Below are 22371 nucleotides of genomic sequence, written 5' to 3' on the forward strand. Positions count from 1 at the left end.
GAGTGGCGGAGGAATAGTGGTGGGACTGGCCAGTGGAGGAGATACTTTGGCACTTGGGGGTACTAGTGGAGCGAGGGACTTGTCTGGAGGCAGAGTAGCTCTTGGACTTGGTAGAGGAGGATGTGGAGGAGTAGCCGGGAGATTGGATGATGGGTCGGTAACTCTGAGAGTGCTCGGGCCGAGACTGTGAACTCTTCTGGCTGCCCTCGCTGCCCACTGGAGACTGGTCACCCAGCGGGCTGCAGGACAGGGTGGGGTGACGGGGCATCTGCTGGAAGCCATGGCTCCCACCACAGCTCAGGTAGTGTTGGAGGGAGTGGTGGGAGGCTGGCAGCTGGGCCTGGGCGCTGGAGGGTCGCTGGTAGTGCTTGATCACGCTGTCCTGGCGGGGAATGGCCCTCTCGATGCCGGCTGTGGGCGCGCTGGAGAAGACGGAGGTGTTGTACAGCTGCGAGGCCTGGTCGCTGGGGCCTAGCGGCGAGGAGAGCAGGTTGAACTGGGACTGGAGGTGGCGGGAGGCTGTCTCCTGGGCCGTGCGGTAGGCCGAGCTCTGGGTGGGCAGGCCCGTGCCCAGGACAGCGCTGCCCAGCCGGTCAAAGGCCAGAGACGACGGCACGCTGGACTGCGAGGACTTGATGTGAAGCAGTGGGTCGTGGGGAGATAGCAGTCCGTTGGAGCTGGGGCTGAAGGTGGCGTCCTGTAGGGTCAGCGAGGAAGTGACCGGGAAGCTACGGCCACTGAACGAGGCCGGGTGCTGGTAGGCCGAGAGGGCCGAGGATGAGGGGAAGGTGCCCGATCCTGGGATTGCACCGGAGATGAACAGCTCTGCCGGTCCTGGTGTGTGCATGGCTGTCGGGGGAAGGTGGTGGTCAGTGCTCACACCCACCCATGGTCCACACACACCACCCCCCACCCTCCTCCCCCCCCCCCTCCCCCCTCCACACCCACCCCCCCCCCCCCCACACCTCACCCCCCCTCCACCCTCCTCACCTGCATTGGTCCACCCACATGGTCCATCCACTCACATCCCCCCCCCTAACCACCCCCCCCCCCACCCATCACCCCACACACACCACCCCCCCTTCCTCAATCCCCCCCCACCCTCCTCACCCCATAGTCCATGGTCCACCCTCCTCACCCCACCCTCCTCACCCCCCCCTCACCCACATGGTCCACCACCCCATCCTCACCCCCCCCTCCTCACCCCCATAGTCCACCCCACACCCTCCTCAACCCTCTCCACCTATCACTCACCAGGGTCGGAAGGAACTGCAGATACTGGTTTACACCGAAGATAGACACAAAGTGCTGGAGTAACTCAGCGGAACAGGCAGCATCCCTGGAGAGAAGGAATGGGTGACGTCCCTCTTGACCTGAAACGTCGCCCATTCCTTCTCCCCAGAGATGCTGCCCGTCCCACTGAGTCACTCCAGCACTTTGTGTCCATCTTCGGTGTAAACCAGCATCTGCAGTTCCTTGTACTTATCTCTGGTGGGGTTTCTGACCACAGTGCATTGAGTGATGCTGGTCTCCCAGTGGAGGTCTCAGCCCCATCTTGGAGCACCATGTAGTGACCACTGGTGATGCCGCGACGGTGTGTACCGTGGGACCGCCGGGCACCAACAGCTGGCAGGTGTGGGAGCAGGTGGTGCGGAGCGCGGAGGTGTGGCCTACCTGTCTGCCATGACGGTGTCCGGAACTGCGAGAGGAGGGAGGATGCGGACGGACCCGGCTGGGGGCCACGAGACTCCAGCGCCGAGATCAGGTTCATGACGGAGGCGTCCGGCGTGGAGCTGCCCGCGTGGTGTAGGCCCGTCTCAAACAGGCCCGAGAGGCCTAGGACACAGTGACCGGGGCAGTGGTCAGCACACGGTGACGTGGACAATGGTCAGACACGGGGGACCGGGACAAGGGTCAGAGACAACAGTGAGGACACAGGAAGGTGGACAATGCTCGGCACAGTGACCGAGGCAGGGGTCAAACATGGGGTCATAGGTCAGACACGGGTTCATAGGTCAGACACGGGGTCCGGGGTCAGACACGGGGACAGGGGGTGAGACAGTGAGGGGGTGAGGGGGGTGAGGGGTGAGGGGGAGGGGTGAGGGGGGGTGAGGGTGAGGGGTGAGGGGTGGAGGGTGAGGGGTGAGGGGGTGAGGGGGAGGGGGAGGGTGACACAGTGTGGGGTGAGAGGGGTGAGGGGGGGAGGGGGTGAGGGGTGAGGGGTGAGGGTGGGGGAGGGTGTGAGGGGTGAGGGGGGGGAGGGGTGGGGTGGGGGAGGGTGAGGGGTGAGGGGTGAGGGGTGAGGGGGTGAGGGGTGAGGGGTTAGGGGGAGGGGGGGGTGAGGGGGGGGGGGAGGGGTGAGGGTGAGGGGGAGGGGGGGTGGGGGGGGGGTGCGGGGGGGTGAGGGTGGGGGATGGGGGGTGAGGGGGGGGTGAGGGGTGACACAGTGGGGGTGATGGTGCTGCAGGTTGGGTGGTGTGGCTGTGATCGCCCCCTACCTGCGGGGTGGTGGTTGGCAGCGTACCCCTGGAGAGGGTGTGGGGTGGCGTAGGCCTGTCGATGCAGGATGTCCGTGTCGGGGTGCGAGCTGCGGGACCCCCCGTAGACCAGGCTGTGGAGGAAGGAAACACACGGCATCAGCACCGCCTCGAACACAGCAACATCTGGAGCCGGAACCCCACAACATCTGGAGCCGGAATAAAGTAACATCTGGAGCTGGAACACAGCAACATCTGGAGCCGGAACCCCACAACATCTGGAGCCGGAATACAGTAACATCTGGAGCTGGAACACAGCAACATCTGGAGCCGGAACACAGCAACATCTGGAGCTGGAACACAGCAACATCTGGAGCCAGAACACAGCAACATCTGGAGCTGGAACACAGCAACATCTGGAGCCGGAACACAGCAACATCTGGAGCTGGAACACAGCAACATCTGGAGGAAGCCTAGCAACATCTGGAGCCTGAACCCCACAACATCTGGAGCCTGAACACCACAACATCTGGAGCTGGAACACAGCAACATCTGGAGCCGGAATACAGCAACATCTGGAGCTGGAACACAGCAATATCTGGAGCCAGAGCACAGCAACATCTGGAGCTGGAACACAGCAACATCTGGAGCTGGAACACAGTAACATCTGGAGCCAGAGCACAGCAACATCTGGAGCTGGAACACAGCAACATCTGGAGCCTGAACCCTACAACATCTGGAGCCTGAACCCCACAACATCTGGAGCCTGAACCCCACAACATCTGGAGCTGGAACACAGCAACATCTGGAGCCGGAACACAGCAACATCTGGAGCTGGAACACAGCAATATCTGGAGCCAGAGCACAGCAACATCTGGAGCTGGAACACAGCAACATCTGGAGCTGGAACACAGCAATATCTGGAGCCAGAGCACAGCAACATCTGGAGCTGGAACACAGCAACATCTGGAGCTGGAATACAGTAACAGCTGGAGCTGGAACTCCGAAACATCTGGAGCTGGAACACAGCAACATCTGGAGCCGGAACACCGGGAACAACACAACATCTGGAGCCACAACACCTGGTGTATGCACGCCGGTCTTGGAGCAGTCCTCACCCACCTCTGCCCCGCTCCCCGCTCCTTCCCCACCCCTCAAGCCTATCACCTCCCTTCCCGCACAAAGCCTCCAATTGCACGGCTCGTTAGCAAACAAACTAATCCTTCCTTCTTCTCTGTTTCAGTAACTTTGCAACCAACAAACCGGAACGTGTTGAAAGATAACAAAGAACAAAGATCCTCCACAGATGCTGCCTGACCCGCTGAGTTACTCCAGCACTCTGTGATACGTCACCTATCCATGTTCCCCACAGATGCTGCCTGACCCGCTGAGTTACTCCAGCACTCTGTGAAATGTCACCTATCCATGTTCTCCACAGATGCTGCCTGACCCGCTGAGTTACTCCAGCACTCTGTGAAACGTCACCTATCCATGTTCTCCACAGATGCTGCCTGACCCACTGAGTTACTCCAGCACTCTGTGTCTTTATTTAGTAAACCAGGAAAGCTGTGGTGGGCAGGACAGGGGAGATGGGATGGGTGGCATTTGGACAGCACGGTGGTGCCACGGGTAGAGCTGCTGCCTCACAGCGCCAGTATCCCGGGTTCAATCCTGACTACGGGTGCTGTCTGTACGGAGTTTGCATGATCTTACAGAAACTTACAAAATTCTTAAGGGGTTGGACAGGCTAGATGCAGGAAGATTGTTCCCGATGTTTGGGAAGTCCAGAACAAGGGGTCACACAGTTTAAGGATAAGGGGGAAATCTTTTAGGACCGAGATGAGGAAAACATTTTTTACACAGAGAGTGGTGAATCTGTGGAATTCTCTGCCACAGAGGGTAGTTGAAGCCACACAGTTCATTGGCTATATTTAAGAGGGAGTTAGATGTGGCCCTTGTGGCTAAAGGGATCAGGGGGTATGGAGAGAAGGCAGGTACAGGATACTGAGTTGGATGATCAGCCATGATCATATTGAATGGCGAATGGTGCAGGCTCGAAGGGCCGAATGGCCTCTACTCCTGCACCTATTGTCTATTTTTCTATGTTTCTATGTTCTCCTCGTGACCTGCGTGGGTTTTCCCCGGGTGCTCCGGTTTCCTCCCACACTCAAAAGACGTGCAGGTTTGTAGGTTAATTGGCTTGGTGTAAGTGTAAATTGTGGCTAGTGTGTGTGTGTGATAGTGTGGAGTTTGTACGTGGGGATCGCTGGTCGGCACGGACTCGGTGGGCCGAATGGCCTGTTTCCGCGCTGCGTCTCTGAAAACTAAAAAATTCTAAAGAAGAAAGCTGGAAGAGGGGAGAGACAGGTGATAGGCAGCTGGTTGGAACAAAGGCCAGAGACAAGAGCAGAAGGTATACGATAGGTTTTGAGGTGGGGGGAGCCGGGGGAGAACCTCTCCCCCCCCCCCCCTCGAGCTCTCTCCCCCCCCCTGTGTTAGTATCTCTCTCTGCAGTCTCCCCATGCCCCAGCCTGTCCAACCGGCTATTTTTAGCCTCCTGACCAATGTAATCCCATGGGAATTTTTATTTGTTTATCACAGACACGATGTGAAGTCTCGGCACGCTCTCTGTCCCGCCGCGCCACGGCGACAAGGCACGGCGGTCTCACCGGCAACGTACACGGCAGGTATCACCACACACACACACACACATATACACACACACACACATACACACACACACACACACACACACACACATCCATACACACACACACACACACACACACACACACCACACACACACACACACACATCCACACACACACACACACACACACACACACACACACACACACATCCACACACACACACACACACACACACACACACACACACACACACACACATCCACACACACACACACACACACACACACACACACACACACACGCACACACACATACACACACACACACACGCACGCTCACGCACGCCCACACACACGCGAGCATGTTCGCACACGCACGAGCATATCCACACACACACACGCACACACACACACACGCACAAACCACACATCCATACACACATGCGCACACACACACACTCCACAACACACACACACTACACATATACACACACACACCACACACACACACTGCGCACACACACACACACTATACACACACCACTATATCCATACACACGCGTGCACACACACACAACACTATACACACACACCATATCACATACACTCGCGCACACACACACCACACACACACTACACATCCATACACACACACACACATCCATACACACACTGCGCACACACACACATCCATACACACACTGCGCACACACACATTGCGCACACACACACATCCATACACACACTACACATCCATACACACACACACACATCCATACACACACTGCGCACACACACACAAAATCTCTGCCTTAAAAATATCCACTGACTTGGCCGCCACAGCCGTCTGTGAAAAGAACTCACCACCCTCTGACTAAAGAAATTCCTCCTCAGCCTCTGTATCCCCCACAGTCTCTGACTCACAGGGAACCCGCCGAGATGAGCCAACAATCTGCCCACCACAGGGTTATTGAATGATCGAATAGATACAGCATGGAAACAGGCCCTTCAGCCCCACACCAGTTCCCATGCTATCCCACTTTCTCATCCACTCCCTACACACCAGGGGGTAGTTTATGATTAACCTACAAACCCGCATGTTTTTGGGATGTGGGAGGAAACCAGAGCACCTGGAGAAAACCCATGTGGTCACAGGGAGAACGTGCAAACTCCACACAGACAGCACCTGAGGTCAGGATTGAACCGGGGTCTCTGGCGCTGTGAGGCAGTGGTTCTACCCGCTGGGCCACTGTGCTGCCCCCTGTCATGGATTAAAATGTTCTGGTTTTAACCACTAAATATCACTGGGATACAAACTCAGACAGTTGCCAAGTTGTGAAGTGTGGTTTCATTCACAAATAAACCATGCCAACAGAAAATCTTAAACCTCCTGCAGTTACTCCAGCACCTACCTGCTCTCTCTCTGCTCATCTGGTGTAACAAAGCAACATTAGACCTGCAGGAAATCCTATACAGACTACCAGACCAACCTCAATCTTGCCTCATAACAACCACAATATCCACCCAGGAAGGAACTGCAGATGCTGGTTTAAACCGAAGATAGACACAGAAAGCTGGAGTAACTCAGCGGGACAGGCAGCATCTCTGGAGAGAAGGAATGGGTGACGTTTCAGGTTGAGACCCTTCTTCAGATTTTTAGGAAGTTGCTCTTTAATGGCCTTTCTTCAGGTTCCCAGGCCGTGAATTTCACCGATCAATAACTGACTGTGATCTCACTTCCCAGCCTCAGTCGGAAGCATCGAGGATGTACAAGATAGTGGAGGAGGAGGGGGGGGATCAAATGGGTAGAGGTATTTCAGGAATTCTGACCATTATTAACAGGTCCATCTCTGGAGAACAGTTTCGGGTCGAGACCCTCCTTCAGATTGAGAGTCAGGGGAGAGGGACTCAGTCTTAAGAATGGTCTCGACCCAAAACGATACCTATCCATGTTCACCAGAGATGCTGCCTGACCAGCTGAGTTACTCCAGCATTTTGTGTCTGTCTTCAATGCAGAACTGGATGTGTGTTCAGAATTCCAGAAATACCTCTACAGGCAGCATCTGTGGAGAACATGGATAGGTGACGTTTCACAGAGTGCTGGAGTAACTCAGCGGGTGCAGCAGCATCTGTGGAGTGAAGGAAATAGGCAACGTTTCGGGCCGAAACCCTTCCGGGTTTCGGCCCGAAACGTTGCCTATTTCCAGAAGAGTTTCGGCCCGATACGATGCTGGTTCATTATGATGATAGACACAAAATGCTGGAGTAACTCAGCGGGTCAGGCAGCATCTGTGAAGAACATGGATAGGTGACGTTTCACAGAGTGCTGGAGTAACTCAGTGGGTCAGGCAGCATCTGTGGAGAACATGGATAGGTGATGTTTCACAGAGTGCTGGAGTAACTCAGCAGGTCAGGCAGCATCTGTGGAGAACATGGATAGGTGACGTTTCACAGAGTGCTGGAGTAACTCAGCGAGTCAGGCAGCATCTGTGGAGAACATGGATAGGTGACGTTTCACAGAGTGCTGGAGTAACTCAGCAGGTCAGGCAGCATCTGTGAAGAACATGGATAGGTGACGTTTCGGGTCAGGAACTTTTAACAGACTGATACAACAGGTTAAGGACCAGAATAGATTAAAATATTTATAGATTTTTTAAATCTTCCCTTGTAAATAACTGCACCCAGTTTTTTAACAAACTCCTTCTGTAAACCGCACACTGCAATTAAACAAGCACAAGCACTGTCCAGTCAAACACCTTCTCCCCTCCCCAAACCATGAGCAGTTTCAGTTTTAGTGTATTGTCACGTGTAACGAGGTACAGTGAAAAGTTTTTGTTGCGTGCTAACCAGTCAGCGGAAAGACAATACACGATTACACTTGTGTAGGAAGGAACTGCAAATGTTGGTTTAAACCGAATAAATTGAATACAAAAAAAAACATAGGCACAAAACGCTGGAGTAACTCAGCGGGACAGGCAGCATCTCTGGAGAGAAGGAATGGGTTCTTCTGAAGAAGGGTTTCGACCCGAAACGTCACCCATTCCCTCTCTCCAGAGATGCTGCCTGACCCACTGAGTTACTCCAGCACTTTGTATCTTTTTAGGTAGAAGAACATCGGCAGTTCCTTGTTTATACATTTTGTCCGGCACAGTTTAGTTTAGAGACACAGCATGTTAACAGGCCCTTCGGCCCATCTAGTCCACACTGACCATCGATCACCCGTTCACACTAGTACTATGCTATCCCACTTTCTTATCAACTCCCTACACACTAGGGGGGCAATTTACAGAGGGCCGATTAATCTACAAACCCCCACGTCTTTGGGATGTGGGAGGAAACTGGAGCACCCAGAGGAAACCCACGCAGTCATAGGGAGAACATGCAAACTCCGTACAGACACACCCGCAGTCAGGATTGAATCCGGCCTGGTCTCTGGCGCTGTGAGGCAGCAGCTCTAACCGCTGCACCACCATGAAAAAGGCAGATGAAATTTCCAGAATTACCAGGCAAAGTCCCCCAAGGATTTCTGAGACAAGCTTCACCCTAAACAGGGTGGTATTGAACCTGCAACCCAAGTACTGAGTGGATGCACTAAACTGCACCCGACAGCTCGACCCACTGCACCACCGGGCTGCCATATAGTGATATTATTCTTCAATGACAGGGACATTAATGTCCCAGCTTTGTCGGCCTCTCATGATATCCCAGCCTCAGCCGCCAACACATACAAACCAAACTCACTACATGGCCTGTCGCTGTGAGCATTGCCACTTTCATTTCACTGCACATCTCGTATGTGTATGTGACAAATAAACTTGACTTGACTTGATCAGTCCCTCCAACACTCAGTCTGAAGAAGGGTCTCGACCCAAAACGTCGCCCATTCCTTCCCTCTCCAGAGTTACCACCTGTCCTGCTGAGTTACCACAGCATTTTGTGTCTATCTTCACTGTAAACCAGCATCTGCAGTTCCTTCCCACACAATGAAATTCTTACTTGCAGCTTTACAGACTGACTAATGCCACAACACACGAATATATATTAATAAATAAAGTAACAAATTAATAGTGTTATTAGGTAACTATAATAGTGCAAACTGAAGTCCGTAATGCAACCAAAGACAAGGTGATGCAGCGGGTAGAGCTGCTGCCTCACAGCGTCAGAGACCCGGGTTCCATCCTGACCACGGGTGCTGTCTGTACGGAGTTTGCACGTTCTCCCCGTGACCTGCGTGGGTTTTCTCCGGGTGCTCCGGTTTCCTCCCACACTCCAAAGACGTGCAGGTTTGTAGATTAATTGGCTTGGGGTAAGTGTAAATTGTCCCTAGTATGTGTAGGATAGAAACATAGGCAATAGGTGCACGAGTAGAGGCCATTCGCCACTTTGAGTCAGCACCGCCATTCAATGTGATCATGGCTGATCATCCAGACTCAGTACCCCGTTCCTGCCTTCTCCCTGTATCCCTTGATTCCATTAGCCCCAAGAACTCCCTCGAAAACATCCAGTGACTTGGCCTCCCCTGCCTTCTGTGGCAGAGAATTCCACAGATTCACAACTCTCTGGGTGAAAACTCAATGTTGACAGTGTCAGTGTGTGGAGATCGCTGGTCGACACGGACCTCATGGGGTCGAATGGCCTGTTTCTGCGCTGCATCTCTAAACGAAACTACACACAGGTTGCTGAGGTTAGTGTTAGTGTTGTGCAGTGTTCAAGTTGCCGGGCAGAAGGGAGAGGCAAGTGACGGGGATGGAATTCCCGGTGTTTAGGACGTGGGAATTTTGGGGGGGGGAGTGAGAATACCTATCCAAACACAACACAAACTCTGCCGGGGAAAATATATAATTATACTGCAGTGTTGTGCTCAGACTGAACTGTCTCACACACCCACTGGGCATCTTTACTGAACACTTAGCAGCAACACGGACTAATGTGACAGGAACGCCTCCTGGTTCACATCCCACAGCATTCGAAAGGTTCTTAATTTCAGTAAATGATTTTCGCCTGTTAGTGATGCAGCCTAGCTAGTGCGTCACTTAGCCCAACACAGAAGTAGGTCACAGACTAGCTGCTTCCACTCAGGCCAGATGTTGAGACCTGATTATCAGCGGCACATCTGGGCAGTGGGGAATTTTTAATTTTGAGATACAGCGTGGAAACAGGAACTTCAGCGCCGACCAGCGATCACCCCGCACGCTAGCGCGATCCCACACACACACACACACTGCGGACAATTTACAATTTTACCGAAGACAATTAACCTACAAACCCGCACGTCTTTGGAGTGTGGGAGGAAACCGGAGCGCCCGGGGAAAACCCACTCAGCTCTGGAGGCCAGAGACGGCACTGACAGTGCCTAGGGGGAAGGGAGCAATCCTTGTGGTGGTGACAACTTTGTTGGAGACGGCAATGGCTTCAGTAAGTTCACCACCTTGCGGACTGTCCACTGTCCACTGTCCCGGTGCCCACTGCACGGGGGGAGGGGGAGGGTGGGGTTGTTGGTCAGGGGCTGCAGAGGCAAGCAGCAGAAACCAATATCCTCAGTGGCTGGTGGCCAAATGCACCATTCATACATACACAGGCTCAGGCCCAGATAGAGGCCCAGACAGACACACAGACACAGAAACATGGGCCCATACACACAGACACAGACCCAGACACACAAACACGGGCCCATACACACAGACACAGACCCAGACACAGTGCCAGACAGACACACAGACCCAGACACAGTGCCACACAGACACAGACCCAGACACACCAACACCGGCCCATACACACAGACACAAACCCAGAAACACAAACCCGGGGCCCATACACACAGACACAGACCCAGACACACAAACACAGGCCCATACACACAGACACAGACCCAGATACACAAACACAGGCCCATACACACAGACACAGGCCCAGACACAGTGCCACAGACACAGACCCAGACACACAAACACGGGGCCCATACACACAGACACAGGCCCAGACACACAAACACGGGCCGAGGCAGACAGACACACAGACAGACTTACAGTCCAGATCCTTGCACCCAGAGCCACAACTGCTCTCAGTGGGGTGAGGGGAGGGGGGGGGGGGGATTCTGCATCTGGCCTTTCACTGCGTGAAGTTCTCATCCACATTACCCCCCCTTAAGTTAACCTTGCTGCCATTTTCTTGGCCAACAGGCGCAGAAAAGATGCACTCAGGTAAACATGAACCCCTAAACCTCACCTGAGGCCATAACTCTTTAATACATAAAAATAAAAACAGAAAGTACTGGAAGCACTCAGCAGATCAGGCCGTGTCTGACCGCTAGCACACCTATTGAACAGGGTCGACGGTCAGAAGCCTTTGGCCAGGGTGGGAATGTCAAAGACTAGAGGGCACAGTTTTAAGGTGAGAGGGGCAAAGTTTAAAGGAGGTGGAGCGAAGTAAATAGGCAACGTTTCGGGCCGAAACGTTGCCTATTTCCTATAGTGGAGATTGTTCAACTCTTTGCATGGAGCAAATGAAACGTTGCATATTTCCTTCGCTCCATAGATGCTGCTGCACCCGCTGAGTTTCTCCAGCACTTTTGTCTACCTTCGATTTTCCAGCATCTGCAGTTCCTTCTTAAACCCATAGCCATAGGGAGAGCAAAGTGTCCAGTATATAGTTCCCAGCATCGTAGCACATCTGAGAAACCTGGAGGTCAGGGTCAGGTTCCAGTTACCCCTGCACTCTGTGTCTTTTTTTTTGTGTAAACCTGCGCCTGCAGTTCTTTGTTTCCACATTATGTCATACATCAGGGCGGCACGGTGGCGCAGCGGGTAGAGTTGCTGCCACACAGCGCCAGAGACCCGGGTTCGATCCTGACTACGGGTGCTGTCTGTACGGAGTTTGCATGTTAGAAACATAGAAACATAGAAATTAGGTGCAGGAGTAATTCGGCCCTTCGAGCCTGCACCATTCGCCATTCAATATGATCATGGCTGATCATCCAACTCAGTATCCCGTACCTGCCTTCTCTCCATACCCCCTGATCCCTTTAGCCACAAGGGCCACATCTAACTCCCTCTTAAATATAGCCAATGGCCTCAACTACCCTCTGCGGCAGAGAGTTCCACAGATTCACCACTCTCTGTGTGAAAAAATTTCTCCTCATCTCGGTTTTAAAGGATTTCCCCCTTATCCTTAAGCTGTGACCCCTTGTCCTGGACTTCCCCAACATCGGGAACAATCTTCCTGCATCTAGCCTGTCCAACCCCTTAAGAATTTTGTAAGTTTCTATAAGATCCCCTCTCAATCTCCTAAATTCTAGAGAGTATAAACCAAGTCTATCCAGTCTTTCTTCATAAGACAGCCTGACATCCCAGGAATCAGTCTGGTGAACCGTCTCTGCACTTCCTCTATGGCAATAATGTCCCTCCTCAGATTTGGACACCAAAACTGTACGCAATACTCCAGGTGTGGTCTCATCAAGACCCTGTACAACTGCAGTAGAACCTCCCTGCTCCTAGTCTCAAATCCTTTTGCAATGAAAGCTAACATACCATTCGCTTTCTTTACTGCCTGCTGCACCTGCATGCCTACCTTCAATGACTGGTGTACCATGACACCCAGGTCTCGCTGCATCTCCCCTTTTCCCAATCGGCCACCATTTAGATAATAGTCTGCTTTCCCGTTTTTGCCACCAAAAATGTTCTCCCTGTGACCCTGTGGGTTTTCTCCGGGTGCTCTGGTTTCCTCCCAAATTCTAAAGGCGTGCAGGTTTGTGGCTTCTGAGAACAATTGTTCCTAGTGTGTGTACTAGTATACGGGGGAATTATTGGCCGGCACGGACTCGGTGGGCCGAAGGGCCTGTTGCTAAGCTGTATACTAAACTAAATGCTAGCACCACCTTAAATCTCTTTAAACCTCAAACTTTAAAAAGCAGCATTTTAAATTTGACTCCCAAACCAATAAAACTTAATCTCAACTTCAGCCCAATGTTTGATCTCCTCTCCATTAGTGAAACTCCTAATCCATGTAAAACAGCGTCCACAAGTCACAGCCACCCTGCCTTGGCACCTTGACCTGCCCAAATAGCCCAGTCCAAGCAGAGCTTTGTGCCGGGCCCACCTACCATCATTACCAGCTACTCCATCATCCACAATACCTGAAGCCTAGCAGTGGCAGTTCGGCCGAACGCACTAAGAGTTACTGCCTCACACTCACCCCCCTGCAGGAACTATACAACAGGAGGTGCAACTCCAGAGCAAATAAAATCATGGGAGACCCCTTCCACCCCTGCAACGGACTGTTCCAGCTGCTACGGTCAGGCAAACGCCTCCGTTGCCATGCGGTGAGAACGGAGAGGTTGAGAAGGAGTTTCTTCCCAGAGGCAATTCGGACTGTAAACGCCTATCTCACCAGGGACTAACTCTACTGAACATGTTTCCTTCCATTATTTATTATGTAAAAGAATATGTGTGTTATGATTGTGTTTATAGTTTGTTTGGTTGTTTTGTTGTTTGTCTTTTTGCACAAAAGTCCGCGAGCATTGCCACTTTCATTTCACTGCACATCTCGTATGTGTATGTGACAAATAAACTTGACTTGACTAGGTTAATTGACTTGGTGTATGTGTAAATTGTCCCTAGTGTGTGCAGGGTAGTGTAACTGTGTCAGTACGGACTCAGTGGGCCAAAGGGCCTGTTTCCGCGCTGTGTCTCTAAACCAAACTAAACTATAAAAAATAATCTCGTGCCAAATTGTGATTGTGCCCTAGATATATATACATATTATATATATTTCACTGTACGTAGGTACACGTCACAATAAAGCACCAGTCAACCACTCGCTCACTTGTCACTGAGAGTTCCACTCATCTCCATAACAGAAACTCCCTATTTCTGTGCAGTTTAGAGCATCCCCTCAGTACTTGGGTTACAAGTTCAACACGACCCTGCTCAGGGTGAAGCGTGTCAGAAATCCTAGGGGGATTTTGTCTGGTAATTCAGGAAATTTCATCTGCCTTCTTCGCAGCGGAGCAGCGGGTAGAGCTGCTGCTTCACCGCGCCAGAGACCCGGGTTCAATCCTGACTACGGGTGCTGACTGTACGGAGTTTGCATGTTCTCCCCTCTGACCCTGTGGGTTTTCTCCGGGTGCTCTGGTTTCCTCCCAAATTCTAAAGACGTGCAGATTTGTGGCTTCTGAGAAAGATTGTACCTAGTGTGTGTACTAGTATACGGGGGAATTATTTCCAGCATCTGCAGTTCCTTCTTAAACCCATAGCCATAGGGAGAGCAAAGTGTCCAGTATATAGTTCCCAGCATCGTAGCACATCTGAGAAACCTGGAGGTCAGGGTCAGGTTCAAGTTATCCCTGCACTCTGTGTCTTTTTTTGTGTAAACCTGCGCCTGCAGTTCTTTGTTTCCACATTATGTCATACATCAGGGCGGCACGGTGGCACAGCGGGTAGAGCTGCTGCCTCACAGCGCCAGAGACCCGGATTCAATCCTGACTACGGGTGCTGACTGTGCGGAGTTTGCATGTTCTTCCTGTGACCGCGTGGGTTTTCTCCAGGTGCTCCGGTCTAACTGGCTTCAGTAAAATCATAAATTGTCCCTAGTGATGGTGTTAGTGTACGGGCGGGGTGGTCGTGGTTGGCGCGGACTCGGAGAGTCTAAGGGTCTGTTTTCACGCTGTATCTCTAAAGTCCATCTGCAGGTTTCATCTGGTGTTTCGGGCCAGGACCCTGCTTCAGACTTTAGTTATTTTTCTTGGTTTAGTTTAGATTTAGATACAACATAGATACAGGCCCATCGGCCCATCATCAACATTGACCATCTGACAGCCTGAAGAAAGGCCTGACCCCATAACGTCAACTAAACACCTTCTCCACAGATGCTGCCTGACCCGCTGAGTTATTCCAGCACTCTGTGAAACGTCACCTATCCATGTTCTCCACAGATGCTGCCTGACCCGCTGAGTTACTCCAGCATTTTGTGTCCATCATCATAATGAACCAGCATCGTATCGGGCCAAAACTCTTCTGGAAATAGGCAACGTTTCGGGCTGAAACCCTTCCGGGTTTCGGCCCGAAACGTTACCTATTTCCTTCACTCCACAGATGCTGCCTGACCCGCTGAGTTACTCCAGCACTCTGTGAAACGTCACCTATCCATGTTCTCCACAGATGCTGCCTGACCCACTGAGTTACTCCAGCACTCTGTGAAACGTCACCTATCCATGTTCTCCACAGATGCTGCCTGTCCCGCTGAGTTACTCCAGCACTATCCTTTTCTTGTAAATATTTCAATATTGGTACATAAGACAATTAGATTAAAAAAACTAATTTAGAGGTCAATCCAGGACATTTGCAGCCAGCTACATGGATGGGGAATCTTCAGTGGAATATGGACCAGGCTCATAAGAAGGGTCTCAACTCGAAACGTCACCCATTCCTTCTCTCCAGAGATGCTGCCTGTCCCGCTGAGTTACACCAGCTATTTGTGTCTATCTTCGGTTTAAACCAGCATCTGCAATTCCTTCCTGCTCATAAGACATAGGAGCAGAGTTAGGCCAATCGGCCCATCAAGGCTACTCTGCCATTCAATCATGGCAGATCTATCTCTCCCTCCGAACCCCATTCTCCAGCCTTCTCCCCGTAACCTTTGACACCAGGACTAATCAGGAACCTGCCAATCTCTGCAGGAAGGAACTGCAGATGCTGGTTTAAATCGAAGACAGACAGAAAGTGCTGGAGTAACTCAGCGGGACAGGCAGCATCTCTGGAGAGAAGGAATGGGTGACGTGTCGGGTTGAGACGCTTCTTCAGATTTTTAGGAAGTTGCTCTTTAATGGCCTTTCTTCAGGTTCCCAGGCCGTGAATTTCACCGATCAATAACTGACTGTGATCTCACTCCCCACCTCTGCTTCCCAGCCTCAGTTGGCAGCATCGAGGATGTACAAGATAGTGGAGGGGGAGGGGGAGGGGGGGATAAAATGGGTAGAGGTATTTCAGGAATTCTGACCATTATTAACACAAATCCAGTTCTGCATTGAAGACAGACACAAAACAGCTGGAGTAACACAGCGGGTCAGGCAGCATCTCTGGTGAACATGGACAGGTGACCCTTCCCAACCCGAAACGTCACCCATTCCTTCTCTCCAGAGATGCTGCCTGTCCCGCTGAGTTACAAATAGAAACGGAGAAAATAGGTGCAGAAGTAGGCTATTCGGCCCTTCGAGCCAGCACAGCCATTCAATATGATCGTGGCTGATCATCTAAAATGAGTTCCCCCGTTCCTGCTTTCTCCCCATATACCTTGATTCCGTTAGCCCTACGAGTTAGATCCAACTCTCTCTTGAAAACATCCAGTGAATTGGCCTCCACTGTCTTCTGTGGCAGAGAATTCCACAGATCCAAAACTCTCTGGGTGAAAAAGTTTACCTCATCTCAGTCCTAAATGGCCGACCCCTTATTCTTCAACTGTGTGACCTCTGAGTTACTCCAGCATTTTGTGCCTATTTTCGGTGTAAACCAGCATCTACAGTTCCTTCCTACAGAATTCGTCAGCTGGGATTGGGGGAGGGGGTGGGGACGACAGCTGAATCCCCTCCCCCATGGCACCCCCTCCCCCCATCACCCCCTTTTGCCGTAAAACCAAAACAAAAGGGCGGCACGGTGGCACAGCTGGTAGAGCCACTGCCCAACAGCGCTGGAGACCCGGGTTCATAGAAACATAGAAATTAGGTGCAGGAGTAGGCCATTCGGCCCTTCGAGCCTGCACCGCCATTCAATATGATCATGGCTGATCCTCCAACTCAGTATCCCGTACCTGCCTTCTCTCCATACCCCCTGATCCCCTTAGCCACAAGGGCCACATCTAACTCCCTCTTAAATATAGCCAATGAACTGGCCTCAACTACCCTCTATGGCAGAGAGTTCCAGAGATTCACCACTCTCTGTGTGAAAAAAGTTCTTCTCATCTCGGTTTTAAAGGATTTCCCCCTTATCCTTAAGCTGTGCCCCCTTGTCCTGGACTTCCCTAACATCGGGAGCAATCTTCCTGCATCTAGCCTGTCCAACCCCTTAAGAATTTTGTAAGTTTCTATAAGAAAAGTTCGATCCTGACTTCAGGTACTGTCTGTCTGTGAGGAGTTTGCGTGCTCTCCCTGTGACCATGTTAGTTTTCTCCGGGTGCTCCGGTTTCCTCCCACACTCTAAAGACGTGTAGATTTGTAGATTAATTGCCCCCAGTGTGTCGGGGAGTGGATGAGAAAGTGGAATAACATACAACTTGTGTGATCGATAGTCGGCGTGGACTCGGTGGGCCAAAGAGGCCTGTTTCCATGCTGTATCTCCAGACTAAAACTAACTGCAGGTCAGGCAGTGACTGCTGACAGAGAAACAGAGTTAGCATTGCAGGCAGGAGAAAAAGCCTCCAATCTGAAATGTTCTCTCTACAGACACTGCCTGACCCACTGTGTGTTTTCACCATCGTAGTGTGGTACAGGATGAAAACAGGCCCTTCGACCCAACTTGCCCACATGCCCCATCTACACTAGTCCCACCTGTCCTATCCATGTGTTTAAGAAGGAACTGCAGATGCTGGAAAATCGAAGGTAGACAAAAATGCTGGAGAAACTCAGCGGGTGCAGCAGCATCTATGGAGCGAAGGAAATAGGCAACGTTTCGGGACGAAACCCTTCCGGGTTTCGGCCCGAAACGTTGCCTATTTCCTTCAAGGGTTTCGGCCCGAAATGTTGCCTATTTCCTTCGCTCCATAGATGCTGCTGCACCCGCTGAGTTTCTCCAGCATTTTTGTGTACCTGTCCTTTCCATGTGCCTGTCTAAATGTTTTTTAATCGTGGGATAGTCCCGGCATCAACTACCTCCTCTGGCAGCTCGTTCCATACACCCACCACCCTCTGTGTGGAAAAGTCACCCCTCAGATTCCTAATTAAATCTTTCCCCCTTCACCTTAAACCAATGCCCTCTGGTCCTCGATTCCCCTACTCCGGGCAAAAGACTCTGTGCATCTACCACATCTATTCCCCTCATGATCTTATATCATCATTCCTTCCTGCTGGTCAGCCCTGGAATGTAAGTGGACAATCACTAACAGATTATCAAATCCTTGCCCCCCCCCCCTCCAAAGTCTTGCTTTGAAACAAGAAACGCTGAAGAAAAGCTGTTTAATCACAGGTAGCATGGATTCTGTGAGGGTAGCCCAGTCTAGTCTGCCTGGTAACAAGCCTGCCAAAGCTTTACACAGGTTGTTCTCATCCGGCATCAAACCTCCAGTAATTGACCAGATTTAGAAGCAGAATTCTCCCCCAAGAAACACTCCCCCCCTAAAAAAAACACGCGCACACATCAGGTGGGAGGGAGAGAAAATATTGTAACAATGGAGACCTGCACGGCCAGACACAAATAATAGCTTCCATTTTTCACCAGAGTTGTGGTTGAGAATCGCTTCCCCTCTATCTATCTCTCCCCCCTCTCCCCCCCTCTAAATCTCCCCTCTTCTCTCCTTTCCTCTCTCCCTCCCACCAAAAAAATAACACAGCAGTAAACTCCATGTGACGGGGAGGGAGGGGGGGTGCAGCGTTACATTTGCCCCACTCGACACTGCTGAATTAGCAACACTATATGTGAATGCAATGGGCGGACGGGCGAGCGAGGAGAGGCCTAGGTGGAGATAATAGTGTGGAGCGTTTAATAAACCGGCCTTGTGCGTGTGTGTGTGTGTGTGCAGCAGCGGCCGCGGTGCAGACGGACAAAAGGGGGAGGAATGTACGCGGGGATCTGCCGACGGAACATGGGAGGGGGCAGAGAGAGGGGAAAGGGGGGGGGGGAGAGGAGAGAGGGGGGGGAGGGGGGAAGGGAAGCGGGGGAAAAGGGGGGGAGGAGGAGGGGGGAAGGGGGGGGGAGAAGGGAAGGGGGGGGGGGGGAGAAGAGAAGAGGAGGAGGGGAAAGGGGAGGGGGGAGAGGGAAGGAAGAAGGGAGAGAAGGGAAGGGGGGAGAGGGAGGAGGAGAGAGGGGAGAAGGGGGGAGAAGGGGAGGGAGAAGGGGGAGGGGAGAGGGGAAGAGGGGGGGGGAAGGGAGAGAGAGGGAGAGGGGGAGGAAGGGAGAAGGGAAGAGGGGAGAGGGGAGAGGGGAGGAGAGAAGGGGAGGGGGGGAGAAGGGGGGGAGAGGGGAACCGGGGGGAGAGGGGGAGAAGGGGGACGGGCCTCGGATTGTCTCCACTGTAACGTGAATCGGATCCCAGCCTCAACGGCGCAACAATGTAGCGCACATTTGTAGCAATTTCCTGCCCCCCTCCCCGGCCTCTGATACATTAACGGCCCTTTATCCCCAAACCTGTGTGTGAGAGTCTGTGTGTGTGTATGTTTGTGTGTCTATGTGCATCTGTGTGTGTGTATGTGTGTGTGTGTGTGTGTGTGTGTATGTGTGTGTGTGTGTGTGTGTATGTGTGTGTGTGTGTGTGTGTGTGTGTGTGTGTGTGTGTGTGTGTGTGTGTGTGTGTGGGTATGTGTGTGTGTGTATGTGTTTGTATATATGTGTGTGTGTGTGCATATGTGTGTGTGTGTGTATGTGTGTGTGTGTGTGTGTGTATGTGTGTGTGTGTGTGTGTGTGTGTGTGTGTGTGTGTGTGTGTGTGTGTGTATGTGTGTGTGTGTGTATGTATCTGTGTGTGTGTGTGTGTGTGTATGTGTATGTGTGTGTGTGTATGTGTATATGTGTGTGTGTGTGTGTGTGTGTGTGTGTGTGTGTATCTGTGTGTGTGTGTGTGTGTATCTGTATCTGTGTGTGTGAGTATCTGTGTGTGTATCTGTATCTGTGTGTGTGTATCTGTATCTGTGTGTGTGTGTGAGAGACACAAACAAGAGAGAGGGGGGAAGGGGGAAGAGAGAAACCTCCCTCGGCCTTGATCGCTTGTTTTAACTTTGCATTCGGCTAAAACCAGAGCCCATGTTTGCAACGCAGAGCGGTGGCGGCCTTGCTCCAAACTGGGAGAGGAGGGGGTGGGTGGAGGATTGAGGTGGGGGGAGGAGTGGAGGGGATTGAGGGGGGAGGGGGGAGAGGAGGGGGGGTGGAGGGGATTGGGGGATTGAGGAGGGGGTGGTGGAAGATTGAGGAGAGGGGGGAGTGGTGGGGATTGAGGGGGGGGGGGTGTACCTGGCTTTCACTCCTGACGCTGCCCGGTCGTAGCTCCATCCTTGCCCCGTTCCCAGCGGATCTCCGAAGCTGGACGCCGGGTAGTTTCTATCCATGGACCGCACTTGGCGCTGGGATTGTCGGCCCGGCTCGCCCTCACCCACCGCGGCCCGGCTCGTCCCAACACATCCAGCCCGACCCGGAACAATGGGCCGCTCCGCTCCGCTCCGCCTCACAGCAGCGCTCAGTCCGTCTCTCTCTGTGTCTCTCTGTCTGTCTCCCCCCCACTCACATACACAGCCCGGCCATGGCAGCAACAGCAGCAGCAGCAGCAGCAGCCAGTCACCACAACGCCATGTTTGCGCTTCTCCCTCCCTCCCTCCCTCCACCCTGTCTGTCTACCCACAATACCTCCGCCTGCGAGGGGAGAGATCAGATGTCTGGGGGAGAGAGAGAAGGGGAGAGGGGTGGGAGAGAGGGAGAGAAGGGGGCAGAGAGGTGGGAGGGGAGAGGGAGAGTGGGAGAGAGGTGGGAGAGGAAGAGGGGCCAGAGAGAGAGAAGGGGAGAGAGAAGGGGAGAGAGAGTGGGAGAGAGGTGGGAGAGAGATAGAAAGAGGGAGAGAGAGGTGGGAGAGAGAAAAAAGGGGGCAGAGAGGTGGGAGAAGGAGAGAGAAGGGGAGAGAGGGGGAGAGGGGGGGGGTGGGAGAGAGAGATGGGGAGAGAAGTGGGGGGGAGAGTGGTGGAAGAGAGATAAAAAAAGGGAGAGAGAGAAAAGTGGGGAGGAGAGGGAAGAATAGGAGAGAGAGAAGGGGAGAGAGGTGGGAGAGAGGATGGAGAGAAGAGGGAGAGAGTGGAGGAGAGAGGGGGAGAGGGGGAGGGAGAGGAAGAGAGAATTGGGCTGAGAGGTGGGAGAGAGAAAAAATGGGGCAGAGAGAAAAGTGGGGAGGAGAAGGAGGGGAGAATTGGGCTGAGAGGGAGAGGGGGCAGAGAGAAAGCAGGAGAAAAAAGGGGAGAGTGAGGTAGGGAGGGGGAGTGAGAGAAGGGGAGAGAAAGATAGATAGAGAAGGAGAGAAAGAGGGGTGAGAGGGTGAGAAAGAGGGAGAAAGAAAGGGGGGGAGAGGGAGGAAGAGAGAGGGTGGGGAGAGAGCAGGGATAGAGGGAGACGGGGAGAGATGAAGGATAAAAAGACGAGGAGAGACAGGGGAGAGATCAGACGTCTAAGAGGGGGAAGAGAGGAAGACTAAGGGGGGAGATGAGGAGGAATTTCTTTAGCCAGAGGGTGGTGAATCTGTGGAATTCTGTGTAGGCCAAGTCAATGGATATATTTAAGGCTGAGATAGGTAGATTCTTGATTAGTGCGGGTGTCAGGGGTTATGGGGAGAAGGCAGGAGAATGGTGTTAGGAGGGAGAGATAGATCAACCATGAATGAATGGCGTAGTAGACTTGATGGGCCGAATGGCCTAATTCTGCTCCTATCACTTATGACCTTATGGAGGGGAGAAGGTAGACAAAAATGTTGGAGAAACTCAGTGGGTGAAGCAGCATCTAAGGAGCGAAGGAAATAGGCGACGTTTCGGGTCGAGGCCCTTCCTCTGAAGAAGGGTCTCAACCCGAAACGTTGCCTATTTCCTTCACTCCATAGATGCTGCCGCACCCACTGTGTTTCTCCAGCATTTTTGTCTACCTTCGATTTTCCAGCATCTGCAGTTCCTTCTTAAACATTATGGGGGGAAGAGGTTGAATGATTTCTCCCTGAACCCAACAGCCACCCAAAGGTGTCACTGAGACCCAGGAGGGATGGGATAAGGGGGGGAGGTCTCTCCACCAGCAGGGAATGTCTGAAAGGATTCCTCAGGAAACTCAGCAAAGATCCCAGCCCCACCCGCCCCCCCCCCCCCCCCCCCCTTCCCCCCCCCCCCCCCTCCCCTCCCACACACTCCCTACCACAACAGCCATGGAGAGCTGTTATCAGGACATGTATTCCAAGGGTGAAAGTGCACGCTTGGTGCAAGGGGAATGTGCTGCAGAGTAAAATGAAACTTGGTCGGTGCAGAGAAGGTCCGATGTGTCTGCACTAATTGGGCTGGCAGTGTGGACCTAGGTGTTTGTTATAGGACTA

At 52.6% G+C, this 22371-nt stretch overlaps 1 protein-coding gene across 1 annotated transcript in view; it reads right to left on the minus strand.

Annotated features, from left to right (window-relative positions):
- LOC129713718 (proline-rich protein 12-like) overlaps positions 1 to 20629 on the minus strand; it is a 44019-nt gene extending 23390 nt beyond the window's left edge. The window contains 4 exon segments of the mRNA XM_055662969.1: positions 1 to 849; positions 1675 to 1836; positions 2499 to 2611; positions 20274 to 20629. The exon segment at positions 1 to 849 is cut by the window's left edge and continues 2576 nt beyond it. Of these exon segments, the coding sequence (XP_055518944.1) occupies positions 1 to 849; positions 1675 to 1836; positions 2499 to 2611; positions 20274 to 20368 (1219 nt within the window). The 5' untranslated portion in view covers positions 20369 to 20629.
- Positions 20630 to 22371: the final 1742 nt, after the last annotated feature.

This window comes from Leucoraja erinacea, chromosome 37 (genome assembly GCF_028641065.1).
Source record: "Leucoraja erinacea ecotype New England chromosome 37, Leri_hhj_1, whole genome shotgun sequence".
Classification (NCBI taxonomy): Eukaryota; Metazoa; Chordata; class Chondrichthyes; order Rajiformes; family Rajidae; genus Leucoraja; species Leucoraja erinaceus.